Source organism: Suncus etruscus, chromosome 17 (genome assembly GCF_024139225.1).
Source record: "Suncus etruscus isolate mSunEtr1 chromosome 17, mSunEtr1.pri.cur, whole genome shotgun sequence".
NCBI classification, from domain to species: domain Eukaryota; kingdom Metazoa; phylum Chordata; class Mammalia; order Eulipotyphla; family Soricidae; genus Suncus; species Suncus etruscus.
Window position 1 is genome coordinate 23,486,340 of NC_064864.1, and position 16,082 is coordinate 23,502,421.

The window sequence follows — 16,082 nt, forward strand, 5'->3', positions numbered from 1 at the left end:
AGGACATCTCCCAGGGTGTCAAAATTTAACCTGCTGCCAAAGCAAATAGAACACCAAACTCCAAATAAACACAGTTCTTATTTTCTCAAAAAGAAAAACAAAAGCAACCATATTTATTTAGTTAAACATTTCCCTGGTCTAATGAGAAAGATGTTACAAGAAAACTTAGAACATATACAGAAGCATATACCCCCCAAACCCAGATAACCTAAGTGAAAAAATATGAGCAGAGTTCAGTTTGACAAATAAATTTATCTTCGCTTCTGGAAGATGTTTCCACGTCCCATTCCACGTCCTCTTCCTCTTGCAGCCACTGAAGGGGGAAAAGAGAAAGGAAAAAGTTATCAGTCTGAGTCCTTACAGCAAAGTGCTAGGTCATCCATGCTGGAAGGAACCGGAAAGTTCACCTGGCTCAAATTCTGCCTGCTTTCCCCATCCATTTCACAAGAAAAAAAGAAACTCAGAGAAAGGCAGCACAGCAACTGTAAGCATCAGGGAGCTCAGGCTCAGGCCCTGAGTATCTGCCACAGCAGTCTCCTCTCTGAGGCAGAGTTGCCCAAAGCCGAGAAATATGGGGAGAAAAGTTTAAGAACTATAGAAAAATACATCAAAATAGGCCAATTCTCAGAATTGGCGAGCTAATAAAACACAACAGATGAATTTAATTCACTTAGAATTCCGCACATCAAAATAACCAATTCTCAGAATTGGCGAACTAATAAAACATGACAGATAACATGACAGATGAATTTAATTCACTTAGAACTCCGCAAAAGTGCAGCTAAACATTTACACTTGTTAAATCTGGTGACAGGTTTAATATTTCTTTTGTTTGTTTTTTGGGGGCCTCATCTAGTGGTGCTTGGAGACCATAAAGTTAAAGGTTAGACCTCCCTTATGTAAAGCATGTGCTCTAGCCCTCAGAGCCATACTATTTCCCAGTTCATATTTTATTATTTCTTTGTGATATGACATGACTGGGTAGGGAGTTTGTCTTGCATGCGGTTGACCCAGGTTCAATCCTCAGCAGCCCATATGGTTCCCCAAACTTGTCAGTAGTAATTTTTGAGTGCAGAGCCAGAAGCAGTGACCCCTGAGAGCTGATGGGTGTAGGCCAAAAACAAAAGCCAAAACAAACAGAAAAGTATGACAAGATTGTTATTTGTTACCCAAAGCCTCTAGATCAGCTAGTGACAATATTTTTATAGCTACTAACAGGAGTCTTGGCCTTCTCCTCTTACAGAACTTGAAAACCTAAAGAATTTGATTAAATTCAGTTAAGAGCCAGCCATATGCTATAGGACAGACTGCTAAGGAAGACAGCAGTAAGCCTGGGCAGACTCTTAGCAAGAGCTTCTTTGTTTGTTTGTTTTTTGTGTTTTGGGTCACACCCGGCAGTGCTCAGGGGTTATTTCTGGCTCCAGGCTCAGAAATTGCTCCTGGCAGGCACAGGGGACCATATGGGGCACCGGGATTCGAACCGATGACCTCCTGCATGGAAGGCAAACGCCTTACCTCCATGCTATCTCTCCGGCCCCCAGCAAGAGCTTCTTGTGTATAACCACTATGTTTCTTTCACCTTTTGCAGTTAACAGTGATAGGACAAACTCTTTCTGTGAAGGCAGAGTAGAAGGCTAGCAAAAAACATGGCATTTCCGAAGACTGTTTCTCTCGTCACTTGCAATGCAAACATTTTCAGGGCTACAGCTAGTGGTGCTCAAGGGACCATATGTGGTACTGGGATTTAAACCAGGGCAGGGCACAAGCTATAGCTAGGCAAGCATATATGTCTCTCGAATCACCCCCTCACCAGGCATTTTATTTTATTTTTGGGTCACACCCGGCAGTGCTCAGGGGTTCCTCCTGGCTCTGCGCTCAGAAATCGCTACTGGCAGGCTCGGGGGACCATATGGGATGCCGGGATTCGAACCACCGTCCTTCTGCATGCAAGGCAAACAAACACCCTACCTCCATGCTATCTCTCCGGCCCTTCAATGGGCATTTTATTTATTTATTAATTAATTTATTTTGGGTCACACCTGGCAGTGCTCAGGGGCTACTTCTGGCTCTACTCTCAGAAATCGCTCTTGGCAGGCTCGGGGAACCATATGGAATGCCAGGATTTGAACCACAGTCCTGCATTCAAGGCAAACACCTTACCTCCATGCTATCTCTCCGGCTCCTCAATGGGCATTTTAAAGGATTACTTACTGTCTTTAAACTTAGACTCTTTCATTATAAAATATTTATACCAGTGAAGTGTTGAATACAGACTTCATTGACTTTTACTTCACTTATAGAAGACAGGTTTTTATTTTTTTGGTTTTTTTTTTTTTTTTTTTGGCCACACTCGGTGACACTCAGGGGTTACTCCTGGCTATGCACTCAGAAATCCTCCTGGCTCGGAGACCATGTGGGATGCTGGGAGACTGAATCATGGTCCGTCCTAGGGTAGCGCAGGCAAGCAGATGACTTACTGCTTGAGCCACCAATCTGGCCCCAGAAGACAGTTTTTTTTTTTTTTTTTTGGCGGGAGAGGCTCCAGGCAACACTCAGAGCTTACTCCTCCTGGCTCTCAGGAACAAATGTGGTGCTGGGGACTAAACTGGGGTTACATGTGTGCAAGGCAAAGACTTTACCAACGTAATTGTCTCTCCACAAGGCAATATAAAAAATTAAATCTGGGGGGCTGAAGAGATAGCACAGCAGTAAAGCATTTGCCTGTTCCACACAGCTGATCCAGGACTGTTGGTGGTTCGAATACCGGCATTTATATGGTCCCCCGTGCCTGCCAGGAGCGATTTCTGAGCACAGAGCCAGCAATAACCCGAGTGCTGCTGGGTGTGACTCAAAAAAAAACCAAAGAAGGGGGCGGAGGTGGTGGCGCAATGGCAGGGCATTTGCCTTGCATGCGCTAGCCTAGGACAGATCCCCTGGTGCCCCATATGGCCTTGCAAGTGGCTAACCTAGAACGAACTACAGTTGGATCTCCTGGCGTCCCAAGCCAGGAGCGGATTTCTGAGCAAATAGACAGGAATAACCCTTGAGCATCACCGGGTACGGCCCCAAAACCAAAAGCACCAAAAAATAAAAGTAAATGACTAGACCATTTGTAAACTAATTTTCAGAATGTGCTAAGAGACTTATTTTCCAATAGAAGCTTGAAAATAGAAATCCTATCCCCTTCAATGGATAAAAATGACTCAAAACTGCTTACATATCACCTGAAAAAGGATTCTTAACATCATCAGTATTTCTGTTTGTGCTGGGGGGACAAAACAAGCTCCCACACTTTCTGGCAACCAAGTGGGCATGACCACTAATCACCACAACCACCACAACAATAACAAAGGCATGAGGAGTCGAGTGGGGTGGGTAGGAATGCAAGATTCCAGTTAGCCTGGCTCGAGAACCCTAATTATTAAAACTTCTTACCCACCAGCATGAAAAGAGCTCTCAGTGTTGAACTCTACTTGAAATAGCTTTGAACACTTTGTTTAAACTGTGTCCTCTCCTACATATATCTATCTGCCTGGCAAATAAACAGACCACATTCAAGACATTATTTCACCATACCGTGGTGCCCCTATTCAGGAACTACAGAAATGAGAGTGAAAGTTAATCAGATTCTCTGGACAGAATTTCTAGACATCTAAGAGCATTATAGAAGGCAGAGCAAGGCCCTTAATCTTTATGACTGCTGGGAAAGTTGGTGGTGGGTATGAAGAGATGGGAGGAATCAGGCAACAAAGGGACTTGTCATAGAAATTAACAAGACGGGCCAGAGCGTGCGTGGTAAGCTGTTTGCCTTGCTTGCTGCCAACCTGAACAGGTTCGATCCTGGGTCCCTGAGCCTGCCAGGAGTGATTTCTAAGCACAGAGCCAGAAATAACCCGAGTGCTGCTGGGTATGACCCATAAAAACAAAATAAACTTAACAAGACAACCTACAGTTAAAAACCCATGCGTGAGGAATACTTACCTTGGGCCTTCAGAATAGCAGCTTTTCCCCGGCCAGCCCCTGAACCTTGGTTTTTATTTTTCATACTCTTTAACATGGGTGCATTTTTCAGCATGTCAGGCAAAATCAGAAAGCGGATCTTGCTGCCACGAATGTATACTTGCTCCAGTTGTGCCACGCGGCCATCTCTGTATGTGACAGTGATGTTCGACATCTGGAAGGGAATCATTTCATCAGTAAATCATCATTTCATGAGGAAGTAGAAAATAGAGGCAAAGAAGGGAGTTCAGAATGTAGAAACTAATATGGTGAATTAAAGATGCGAGCATTATTGAGGGGCTAATATAGGGTTTTCTGCATGTACCAGGAGATTGTGCCAATACCCACATATAAATAGATGTTCCTCAGTTTCTCATGTTTACCAAAAGCATGTGTTTTCCTATTTATTTCTTTGCTATGTGACACAATGTCAAAATTAAAGAGCCACAAACTTCAAGGGCCCAGTGAAAGTCAGTAGTAGAGAACCTGTCTTCAGGGAATGAGGCCTCAAGTTTGACCTCCCAACTCTGCCCCACGTGTTACATATGATCCTGTGGGCACTACATCTGTGATTCTCAGAGCCCTAATACAAGTGTGAGATCACTGCAACCAAGTATGTGCAAGCATTACAACCGTGTGTATGAGATCTGTGGTTACAGCAGCAGCATTAAAAGCATTAGCAACAGGGGCCGGAAATAGCATGGAGGTAAGGCGTTTGCCTTTCATGCAGGACGGTGGTTCAAATCCCAGCATTCCATAAGGTCCCCCGAGCCTGCCAGGAGCGATTTCTGAGCGTAGAGCCACCCCTGAGCGCTGCCGGGTGTGACCCCTCCCCCCCCCAAAAGGCATTAGTAAAAATACAGCATTAACAAGAAGAAAAGGAGGGTGGGGCCAGAGAATGCAGGAACTCCAGATTTGAGCCCTGTTAGCCTGGCCCAGATCCCTAATGCTGCTAGAATGCCTCCCTGCTAGCAGATGAAGGCCCTTCACAGCCAATAAAACTTTTGGGGCCTGAGCAATAGCACAGCAATAGGGTGTTTGCCTTGCATGTGACCAACCCAGGATGGACCTGGGTTCGATCCCCAGAGTCCTATATGGTCCCCTGAGCCAGGAGCAATTTCTGAGTACAGAGCCAGGAGTAACCCCCGAGAGTCACCGGTGTGGCCCAAAAACAAAAATTTTAAGGGCCAAAGTGGTGACAAAGGTGGTAGGGCATTTGCCTTGCATGTGCTAGTCTAGGACGAATTGCAGTTTGATCCCCTGGCGCCCTGTATGGTCCCCGAAGCCAGGGTCTATTTCTGAACACAGCCAGGAGTAACCCCTGAGAGTCACCGGGTATGGCCCAAAAACCAAAACCAAAAACCAAAAATCTTTAAACAGCTTTGTATGTCTTGTACAAATTGTCCTGCATCTGCCTGGCATTTAAGAGACTGCAAATGCATGAATCCTATCCTCTCAAAATATTCAGAGCTCCACCCTCCCCCCCCCCCCTTACACAGCTAGAATTGGAGACAGGAAGAAGGTGGAGTCTGTACAAAGGGCTGAGACTATCAGATGTAAGGCAAAAGCTTACACAAGGAGACAAGACATTCTAGGAGGAACTGACAGAATGCAAGAAGTGGAGTAGCGGGGCCGGAGAGATAGCATGGAGGTAGGGCGTTTGCCTTTCATGCAGGAGGTCATCGGTTCGAATCCCGGCGCCCCATATGGTCCCCTGTGCCTGCCAGGAGCAATTTCTGAGCCTGGAGCCAGGAATAACCCCTGAGCACTGCCGGGTGTGACCCAAAAACCACAAAAAAAAAAAAAAAAAAAAAAGGAAGTGGAGTAGCAGAATTAGAATTGAGGACACTGCCAGCACCTGAGTCTGCTGGATTTGTGAACAGAGAAAGGGTGGACTGATTTAGAACGTTAGAAAGAGGACTATTTCAATAGCGAATAAGCTGGGATAGAGAGAAGAAACATCCCAACATTATCAGTTTCTTAACACATTTCCGTATTTTGTGTATATGTGTGTGCAGCTTGGAGAACTAGATAAAGTATCAAGGATCAAACCTGAGTTAGCTGTGTGCAAGTGAAATGCTCTACCCACTGTACCATCTCTCTGGCTCCAACAGGTTCTAGTTCTTTACCGTAAATCTTGCTCTTTCTGTTAAGAAAACCACAACCGGGCCGGAGAGATAGCATGGAGGTTAGGCATTTGCCTTGCATTCAGAAGAACGGTGGTTCGAATTCCAGCATCCCATATGGTCTCCCAGGTCTGCCAGGAGCGATTTCTGAGCATAGAGCCAGATTATCTCCTGAGCGCTGCCGGGTGTGACCCAAATACGCAAAACAAAAAAAACAAAAAACAAAAACAAAGACCACAACTTGTGGTGCCACAAATGAACTGATTAACCGCGGTTCGATCCCCCGGCGTCCCATATGGTCCCCCAAGCCAGGAGCGACTTCTGAGCGCATAGCCAGGAGTAACCCCTGAGTGTCAAATGGGTGTGGCCCAAAAACCAAAAACAAAACAAAAAAAAAAACAAATGAACTGATTAACTATTTAATTAAAGGTCTGAGACCCTGATTAAGGGCCAGTCTTAAAATTTACTAGGGGTGGGCCCGGAGAGATAGCACAGCGGCGTTTGCCTTGCAAGCACCCGATCCAGGACCAAAGGTGGTTGGTTCGAATCCCGGTGTCCCATATGGTCCCCCGTGTCTGCCAGGAGCTATTTCTGAGCAGACAGCCAGGAGTAACCCCTGAGCACCGCCGGGTGTGGCCCAAAAACAAAAACAAAAAATTTTTACTAGGGGTGAAACTTCTGGTTCCTCTGAGTTCTTCCCCTTACTGACCAATAGAAAGAAAAGAAAGACAAAGCCAACTTTGACGGAGCATTTATTGTTCCAGGCAGGATTCCAGGGACTGGGACATGGCTCAATTTACATAATATAATCCTTAGAAACAGATAATGTCACCTTCATACACAGAATAATCCCTAGAGGCAGATCTGTCACAGACCTGAAAATCATTACCGAGCCTCCATTTTCCCTTTCTTTTCTTTTTTGTTTTGTTTTGTTTTTGGGCCACACCCGGCAGTGCTCAGGGGTTACTCCTGGCTGTCTGCTCAGAAATAGCTCCTGGCAGGCACGGGGGACCATATGGGACACCGGGATTCGAACCAACCACCTTTGGTCCTGGATCGGCTGCTTGCAAGGCAAACGACTCTGTGCTATCTCTCCGGGCCCATCCATTTTCCCTTTCTAAGTTACAATGCCTCTGAGGCTTAACTAAGGTGGGCTTTTTTTTGGGCGGGGGAGGGAGCACACCTGGTGGTTCCTCTATGTTCTCCCATCTGTTTGGAGACCCCTTATCAGATCAACAAGACTTTAATTTTCCAAATGGCAAATATTTTGGTCAAAGCAGAAGAATCCAGCATTACCTGCTTCCCATTACAGCCTAGGTCTGCTACTGCTTTCCAGGCTTTCCCTCCAGCACCACAGAACAGCTGCCTTGTGTTCACAAAGCTGCTCAGCCCCACTGCCCACCCTTGAGAGTCTGTTAGTAAGTCAGGACTGTGCTTGCATCATAGCAGCAATTTGACGGATCAGTTTTTGAAAACGTCAGAAACCCAGTTTACCAACTTTGCTAGAAAGTTACAATGTTGCAGATAGCATGAGCCTGGTGCCCAACTCAAATGCTATAAAGGGGGAGGAAAAAAAATCTTGTTAACAATCAGAATTAATAAATTTCTCATAGGACCATGCAGGGAGAGATTACAGTGGATGGGGTGCTTGCCTTGCACGCAGCTAACTTGGGTTCAATTCCCAGCACCTTGTATGGCTCCCTGAGATTGTCTTGAGTTAATTCCTCAGTGCAGAGCCTGGAGTAACACTGAGCAGTGCCACTACTATCTTTTCTTTTTTTTTTGGTTTTTGGGTCACACCTGGTAGCGCTCAGGGGTTCCTCCTGGCTCTATGCTCAGGGGACCATATGGAATGCAGAGATTTGAACCACCATCCTTCTGCATGCAAGGCAAATGCCTTACCTCCATGCTATCTCTCTGGCCCCCACACTGCTAACTTTCACAAAGGCAAAGTTGTAGACAATCATAACTTTCCTGTTCTGGGCATGCCTCATGCACTCTTGTCATATTCCTACTCACTTATAGTTGTGATTCTTTCAAGATTCATTTTATTCACTTTCCTACTGATACCTGAAAAAGTTGAGGGTTTGAAGTTCAGCAACAGATCTTTCAAGGTTTTTTTTTGTTTTGGGGTCACATATGGCAGCGCTCAGAAGTCACTCCTGGCAGGCTCGGGAGACCATATGGGATGCCAGGATTCGAGGTAAATGCTTTATGTAAACGCTGTGCTATTGCTCTGGCGCCAGATCTTTCAAGTTTACTTAACATCACAGACTTAGAGCCAAAGATTTGGGTTCAGGGCAACTTTCTCCAAGCTAGATTATTTATAGCACCTGTAAATTTGTCCCGAGGGCTAATAATGACTAAATGTTCTACTCTGTCACACACAGAATAAGCATGTAATAAAAAACAAGTTACTTCTAAATTCTATTAAGAAGGCTGTGTAGGGGCCGGTAAGGTGGTGCTAGAGGTAAGGTGTCTGCCTTACAAGCGCTAGCCAAGGAACGGGCCGCGGTTCGATCCCCCGGTGTCCCATATGGTCCCCCCAAGCCAGGGGCGATTTCTGAGCACATAGCCAGGAGTAACCCCTGAGCATCAAACGGGTGTGGCCCAAAAAACAAAACAAAACAAACAAACAAAAAAAAGAAGGCTGTGTGATAACTTTAAAAAGGCTGGAGGGCGGGCCCGGAGAGATAGCACAGCGGTGTTTGCCTTGCAAGCAGCCAATCCAGGACCAAAGGTGGTTGGTTCAAATCCCGGTGTCCCATATGGTCCTCCGTGCCTGCCAGGAGCTATTTCTGAGCAGACAGCCAGGAGTAACCCCTGAGCACCGCCAGGTGTGACCCAGAAATCAAAAAAAAAAAAAAAAAAAGGCTGGAGGGCACAGCGTTTACCAGGCCCAGGTTTAGCCTCTAAACATCACTGAGTTTACCACCACCAAGAAAAACACTAGCTGAGGGGCTGAGGCGGTGGCGTAAGCGGTAAGGCATCTACCTTGCACAAGCTGCCTAGGGCGGACCAAGGTTTGATCCCCTGGCCTCTCATATGGTCCCCCAAGCCAGGAGCGATTTCTGAACACATAGCCAGGAGTAACCCCTAAGTGTCTCTGGGTGTGGCCCCCAAACCAACCCCCCCCCCCAAAAAAACCCACTAGCTCAGGGCCCAGTACAGGGTAGGGTACTTGCCTTGCATATGGTTAACACAGTTATGATTCCTGGCATTCCATATGGTCCCAAGCCTGCCTATACTCTATACTAGGGGTCTCAAGCTCGCAGCCTGTGGGCCATTTTCGGCCCTCCGTACAACATTTTGTGGCCCTGCCCTAGAGGAATCTTTTTTTGTTTTGTTTTGTTTTAGTTGTTTGGGTCACACCCCCAATGTTCAAGGCTTACTACTGACTTTGCACTCAAGGATCACCCTGACTTTGCCTCCTGCGGCCCCCAGGTAAATTGAGTTTGAGACCCATGGTATACCAAAATCTTTCATTACACTGAAGGTGTCTCAAAGACTCCCAAGGTCATTTGTTCAGTTATCCATGTATTATAGAAAGGAAACCCCAGGCCCTGGGAACTCAGTAAGCTGTTCAAATAGTTGAATAAGCACATTAAGATACACTAACTGGTGTGGAGACCAGAGACCTCTGAGCAACCTGGAGTAATCCTTGAACACTGCTGGGTGCAGCTCCCCTCCCCCAAAAAAGGATTCACTAACTTCAACCTTACATTGTACTTACTCACTGAACCAAAGTACATTAAAATGGAGGAGGCCTTAAGCCAGAGGTTTGGATCTATGTTTGTAGAGCCACACTATTTAGCTTTAGGGCATCCATTTCACACACCAAGTGGCCCCAGTTACTCACCACAGTATGAAGATAATCAGAACAAGATAAATCACAAATGAATAGTATAGAAAAATAAAGTCAGGGGCCCGGAGAGATAGCACAGCAGTGTTTGCCTTGCAAGTAGCCGATCCAGGACCAAAGAAAAATAAAGTCAGGAAATGGTTTGTGGTATGACTTCAGATGTCAGTTTACTTCTATGACCTTAATGACTATCAAATGTTGACATTTATAAAATACAAGGAGCTGAGCTAAGCTAGTTGCTACATACAACTCATATGTGATCTTTAAATAGCTCTCAAGGGGGCCCGGAGAGATAGCACAGCGGCGTTTGCCTTGCAAGCAGCCGATCCAGGACCAAAGGTGGTTGGTTCGAATCCCGGTGTCCCATATGGTCCCCCGTGCCTGCCAGGAGCTATTTCTGAGCAGACAGCCAGGAGTAACCCCTGAGCACAGCCCGATGTGGCCCAAAAACAAACAAAAAAAACCTTACCCCTCAACCTTTTTTTTATTTGGTTTTTGGGTCATACCCGGCAACGCTCGGGTTATTCCTGGATCTACGCTCAGAAATCACTCCTGGTCCTGGATCGGCTGCTTGCAAGGCAAACACGGCTGTGCTATCTCTCAGGCCCCGAGGGGTAAGTTTTATACAATGTTAAAACACCCATCCCTTCACCAGTGCTTGTTTTCTGCCACCAATGTTCCCAATTTTCCTCCACTCCACTCCACCCCCAACCCCCAGTCTCACTTTCCTAATCTCTCCTTCTTCTTTTTAGGCACCATGGTTTGCAATACTGTTATTGATAGTATTTTTCATATAACTTTACCTTTTAGCACCCAGTTCTTGTCCAGAGAGGTCATTTCCTATTATCATTATTATCCCTTCTCTGTTCTAAATGCATTCCCCCTCCCACTCCCACACTTTGTGATATACTTTCACAGGATAGTTTCTTTCCTTCCCTTCTTTATTTATTTATATTTTTATTTTTGGGTCACACCCAGTGACACTCAGTGGTTACTCCCGGCTATGCACTCAGAAATCGCTCCTGAAAAAAAAAAAAAAAAACCTAAAACGTTAAATTATGGGGCCAGAGATATAGCATAAAGGTAGGGCATTTGCCTTGTGTGCAGAAGGACCACTGTCCTTTGAATCCCAGCATCCCATATGGTCCCCTGAGCCTGCCAGGAGCTATTTCTGAGCATAGAGCCAGAAGTAACCCCTGAGTGCTGCCGAGTGTGACCCCAAAACAAAAACAAACAAAAACAACAACAATAACAACAAATAAATTGCTCTGGCTTGGGGGACCATGTGGGACACCGGGGGATAGAAACGCAGCCCGTCTACATCAGCTCGTCCTACATCAGCTGTGTGCAAGGCAAATGCCCTACCACTGTGCCACTGCTTAGGCCCCTCACAAAATAGTTTCTTTTCTTCCTTTTTTGTTTTTGGGTCATACCCTGCAGTGCTCAGGGGTTACTCCTAGTTTTATGCTCAGAAATAACTCCTGTCAGGCTCAGGAGACCATATGGGATGTTGAGATTTGAACCACCATCCTTCTGCATGCAAGGCAAATGGCTTACCTCCATGCTATCTCTCCAGACCCTCACAAGATAGTTTCTATAGACATACCTGACTTACTCTACTCTGCAGGTATCTTTTTGGGCAGCAACCTGATTGTATCCACCCCCTCACCATACCCCCCATAAATGATAAGATGGCAACTAGATGTCCAAACCACTGGAAATTCAGTCTAGGGCACTTGCATGCACAGCAAGTACTCCAGCCCTTGCTAGTCCAGATAACATGTTCGCTTTTTTCTTTGCCAAACCTAGGGGTGCTGGGGATCAAACCTTGACCAGCCTCATGCAAGGTAAGCACCCTACTTATTGTATACTCTGGTTTCCAGAAAATTGTTTTGTTTTGTTTTGTTTTTGGGCCACACCCGACGGTGCTCAGGGGTTACTCCTGGCTGTCTGCTCAGAAATAGCTCCTGGCAGGTACGGGGGACCATATGGGACATCAGGATTCGAACCAACCACCTTTGGTCCTGGATTGGCTGCTTGCAAGGCAAACGCCATTGTGCTATCTCTCTGGGCCCTCAGATAATATTTTTTTCTTTTTCTTTTCTTTTGTTTTTTGGGTCACACCCGGCAGTGCTCAGGGGTTATTCCTGGCTCCAGGCTCAGAAATTGCTCCTGGCAGGCACGGGGGACCATATGGGACACCAGGATTCGAACTGATGACCTCCTGCATGAAAGGCAAACGCCTTACCTCCATGCTATCTCTCCGGCCCATATTTTTTAAAAAACAAAACAAGATCCTCTACCAGCAAAAAGAGGACTGGTTTGATCCCTAGCACTGTGTATGGGGGTCCCAGAGTGCAAAGTTAGAAATCTAGCTGCTTTGGGTAGCAACAAAAATAAAGCAATGTAGTGTCAATTGTGTTGTTGGCAATTTAGCAATAAAGTTATACTAATTTTTTGTTTGTTTTTGAACCACTTCCAGGTGTGTTCAGGTTTCTGAGGTCAGGGATCACTACTGGCTGGGAACTGGAGGGGAACCATTTGTGATTTCAGGGAGTGACTCTAGGGTGGCTGTGTGTAAAGCAAGCACCTCCCCCACATACTGCTTCTCTCTAGCAAGCAATAAATTATTTTTGACTAAGGAGCATATCTACATTTATTTTTGAAAGATAATGTGTGACTTTCTTAGTTGTAATACTTGTTTTACTATATTTTGGAACTAAACATGTAGCAACTCAAGATATACTTGTAATCAAATAATATTCCTACAAGGAAAATGACAAACTCAGTATGTAAATAGAAGATTCTGCTCAATGCAAAGCATTAAACACATGCAGGCAATTTAAAGAGGATCCTATCCAAGGGTACAGTGCCACTTCTCTTTAACAGATTCCCAGAGTATGGGAGAAAAATTATTAAGGGAAGAAACAAAGGACAAAGATCACACTCAAATTTCCAAATGGCACTTTGCTGTGCCACATCCCTAGCACGAACAGTACCTGGCACACATTAGGCATTCAATAAATTAATTCCTGAACATGAAGAATTAAAAACCCTCCAAACAACACCTTCCTGACCTCTAGGATAAAGGTCCAGTCCCTACAGCTTCATTTGTGAAGCAGAATACCTGGCAGTTCATGTTGTCCTCTGCCTCGATGAGCTTCCCACGGTACACTTCTCCAGTATTTGTTTCACAAGTCACGATGTGGCCCTCAGCCTCGTGGAGGACTTTGATTGGCACACCAATGGACATCTTGGCAAGAAATGAGTTCTAGGGTGAGAAAGACGAGAGTCAGGTAATCTTTCAAAGTCTAAGGAGGTATGTTCCTTTAAGGCTCAACAACACACAAATAGAGAAGATGATAATAGGCATTTTCTCCAGAGAAAATAAAATAATTTGTATGGGACCGGAGGTTGTACAGCTAGTAGAGTACCTGCTGACCTGGGTTCAAGCTCAGGCATTCGCACAATTCCCAGAGATTGTCAGGAGTGAATTCTGACTGCAGAGCTAGCAGTAAGTCCTGAACATAGGTGGGTGTGTTACAGAATCAAACAAAATTAAAAGAGTAGGAAGACAGAGAGGGTGGGATAAAGTGGTGACTGTTGGACTGAAAAAAGGATAATGGGAATGTAACGAAAAGTGCTCTCTTGGGGCCGGGAAGGTGGCGCTAGAGGTAAGGTGTCTGCCTTGCAAGCACTTGCGTAGCACGGACTTCGGTTTGATCCCCCCGGCGTCCCATATGGTCCCCCCAAGCCAGGGGCCATTTCTGAGTGCTTAGCCAGGAGTAACCCCTGAGCATCAAACGGGTGCCCCCCCCCCAAAACAAAACAAAACAAAAAAAAAGTGCTCTCCATCTCCCTCTCTACCAGGGTGTCTCTTTTTATCAAGTGACCCTTCATCAGTGCTGTTATGAGAGTTAGAACATATACATTACCCAACACAGTAGTTACTGTCTTAAAATAAAACAACCCAAAACATTCCCTCAGCTACAATAGCACCACGCCAGGTACTCAGCAGCCACAGGTGGTGGCTAGAAATGGGCACACAGGTAAAAAATATGACAATGTAGATGCAGCTATAGGCCCAGGTACTTGCTGATGTAGAAGAGACTGCATTTAATTCAACCCATAGATTCAACCTCTTTACTGATTCCATCATCAAGGACAGTAAAGCAGAAATCAATTTGGTACAGTGACACTGTGGTGTAAACAGGGTAAACTTATTTTGGAGAAAAAAGCCATACTGGCATGCTCAGGTTTGACATATTTATTTAGCTTTAGTTTAGGGACCACACTCTATGATGTTCGGGGTTTATTCCTGGCCCTGCACTGGGAGGACCACATGGGAGATTGAACAAGACATTGAACTGCTTATGTGCAAGGCAAACAACCAACCCGCTACTCTTTCTGCCTTTGCCCTATTTTGTTAAAAAGACACACAGGATGGGATTGCTTTTGTCTTTTTATTTTTTTTGGTTTTGAGTCACACCCAACAGCGCTCAGGGGTTCCTCCTGGCTCTACGCTCAGAAATCGCTCCTGGCAGGCTCGGGGGACCATATGGGTTACCGGGATTCAAACCGCTGTCCTTCTGCATGCGAGGCAAACATTCTACCTCTATGCTATCTCTCCGGCCCCCACTTTTGTCTTTTTGAAATTTGGGTGCCACATTGGCTGTGCTCAGGGATCAGATGCTGATGGGTCTCTGGGGGCTGAATCTGGTTAAGCCACATTAAAAACAAGTGCCTTAACCCTTTGCACGCTATCTCTGGCTTCATGAATCCTATGCATTTTTTTTTTTTTTTTTTTGGTTTTTGGGTCACACCCGGCGGTGCTCAGGGGTTACTCCTGGCTGTCTGCTCAGAAATAGCTCCTGGCAGGCACGGGGGACCATATGGGACACCGGGATTCGAACCAACCACCTTTGGTCCTGGATCGGCTGCTTGCAAGGCAAACGCCACTGTGCTATCTCTCCGGGGCCTATGCATTTTTAGATTTAAAAAAATTTTGTTTTTGGGGCCGGAGATAGGTAGCACATGGTAGGACGTTTGCCTTGCATGCAGGACAATGGTTCGAACCCCTGCATCCCATATGATGCCCCCAACCCCGTGCCTACCAGGTGCAATTTCTGAGCGTTGAGCCAGAAGTAACCCTTGAGCACTGCAGGGTGTGAGCCAAAACCCCCCCCCAAATATTTTTTTTTAAATTTTCGTTTTTGGGGTGACCCGAGATCAGGGATCACTATGCAATTGGTATGCAATGCTTGAGTGCAGTTTTACCCGCTGCAGAATCTCTCCTGCCCTGGGACTGGGGGAGAAAGGGATGAAGTTTCTAAGCCCATGTGAGCACTAAAGTGTGAGTCCTCCAGCAGACGCAGACTTCCTTGCTGAGGCGTTCTCTAGAAGTTGCTTTTTGATGTGCAACACGGCGGTGGTCCCGCTGCAGATCTGGAGGCCGCGACGGGGCCGGGCTGGGTCGCTCAGGATGCTGCGCACAAGGTCCAGGGACCTTCCAGAAGCTTCGTTCCAAACCCCGCCAGAAGCCAGACCAGCTTCCCGCGCTTCCCCAACCGGGTCCCGTTCCAGCTCCTCGTTAGCATGCCCCCCTCCTAAAACCTCCCGCCATGCCCAGAGGATTTTCATTCTCACCGGCTCCGGCCTCCTCCTTCGTGAAAACAGAAACCCGGGAAAAGCACGAAGATGCACCACGAGCGAAAGGCGGGCGGAACCGGCGCTCCCAGAATGCCGCGCGCACCGGAAGTGACGCACACAGAGCCCGCCCCTTCTAGTCTCCTATTGGTCAGAGCGGCCCCACTACCGGTTCTGTCGCCTCGCTTGCTTCGGGTGGGAAACGCGAGTTCCGGCACATTAGTTCCGGCCCAGCCGGAAAAAGGTTGGTGACGGATCTCAGGTGTCGTCGGAAACAACGGCTTTCAGGTCGGTTAGGGAAAGGGGCTCGCGTTGCCCAATACGCTACACCGGGAAGGGGGTACGCAGCCAGGCGGGGAGATGGTGCCTGGGCCATCGCTTGCCCAGATATCCCTTCACAATTTGACCCGTGGAAATCGGCACCGCCAGGTAAATGGGCGCTAAGGCTG

At 46.5% G+C, this 16,082-nt stretch overlaps 1 protein-coding gene across 1 annotated transcript; it reads right to left on the minus strand.

Annotated features, from left to right (window-relative positions):
• Window positions 1-74: 74 nt before the first annotated feature.
• SNRPD3 (small nuclear ribonucleoprotein D3 polypeptide) lies at window positions 75-15,711 on the minus strand. Its single transcript, XM_049790754.1, has 4 exons — window positions 15,634-15,711; window positions 13,115-13,258; window positions 3,982-4,174; window positions 75-313 (listed from the first exon to the last, which is right to left on the minus strand). The coding sequence occupies exons 2-4, from the start codon at window positions 13,238-13,240 to the stop codon at window positions 252-254; spliced, it is 381 nt and encodes a 126-aa protein (XP_049646711.1). The 5' UTR covers window positions 13,241-13,258; window positions 15,634-15,711; the 3' UTR covers window positions 75-251.
• Between the last annotated feature and the right edge of the window lie 371 nt (window positions 15,712-16,082).

Excerpts from the sequence above, each read along its gene's own strand:
- SNRPD3 (XM_049790754.1), bottom strand. The coding sequence starts at position 13,240 with ATGTCCATTGGTGTGCCAATCAAAGTCCTCCACGAGGCTGAGGGCCAC. Across the intron at positions 4,175-13,114 it reads AGGACAACATGAACTGCCAG|ATGTCGAACATCACTGTCAC; the intron begins GTATTCTGCTTC and ends ATTCCCTTCCAG. Across the intron at positions 314-3,981 it reads TGCTATTCTGAAGGCCCAAG|TGGCTGCAAGAGGAAGAGGA; the intron begins GTAAGTATTCCT and ends TTCCCCCTTCAG.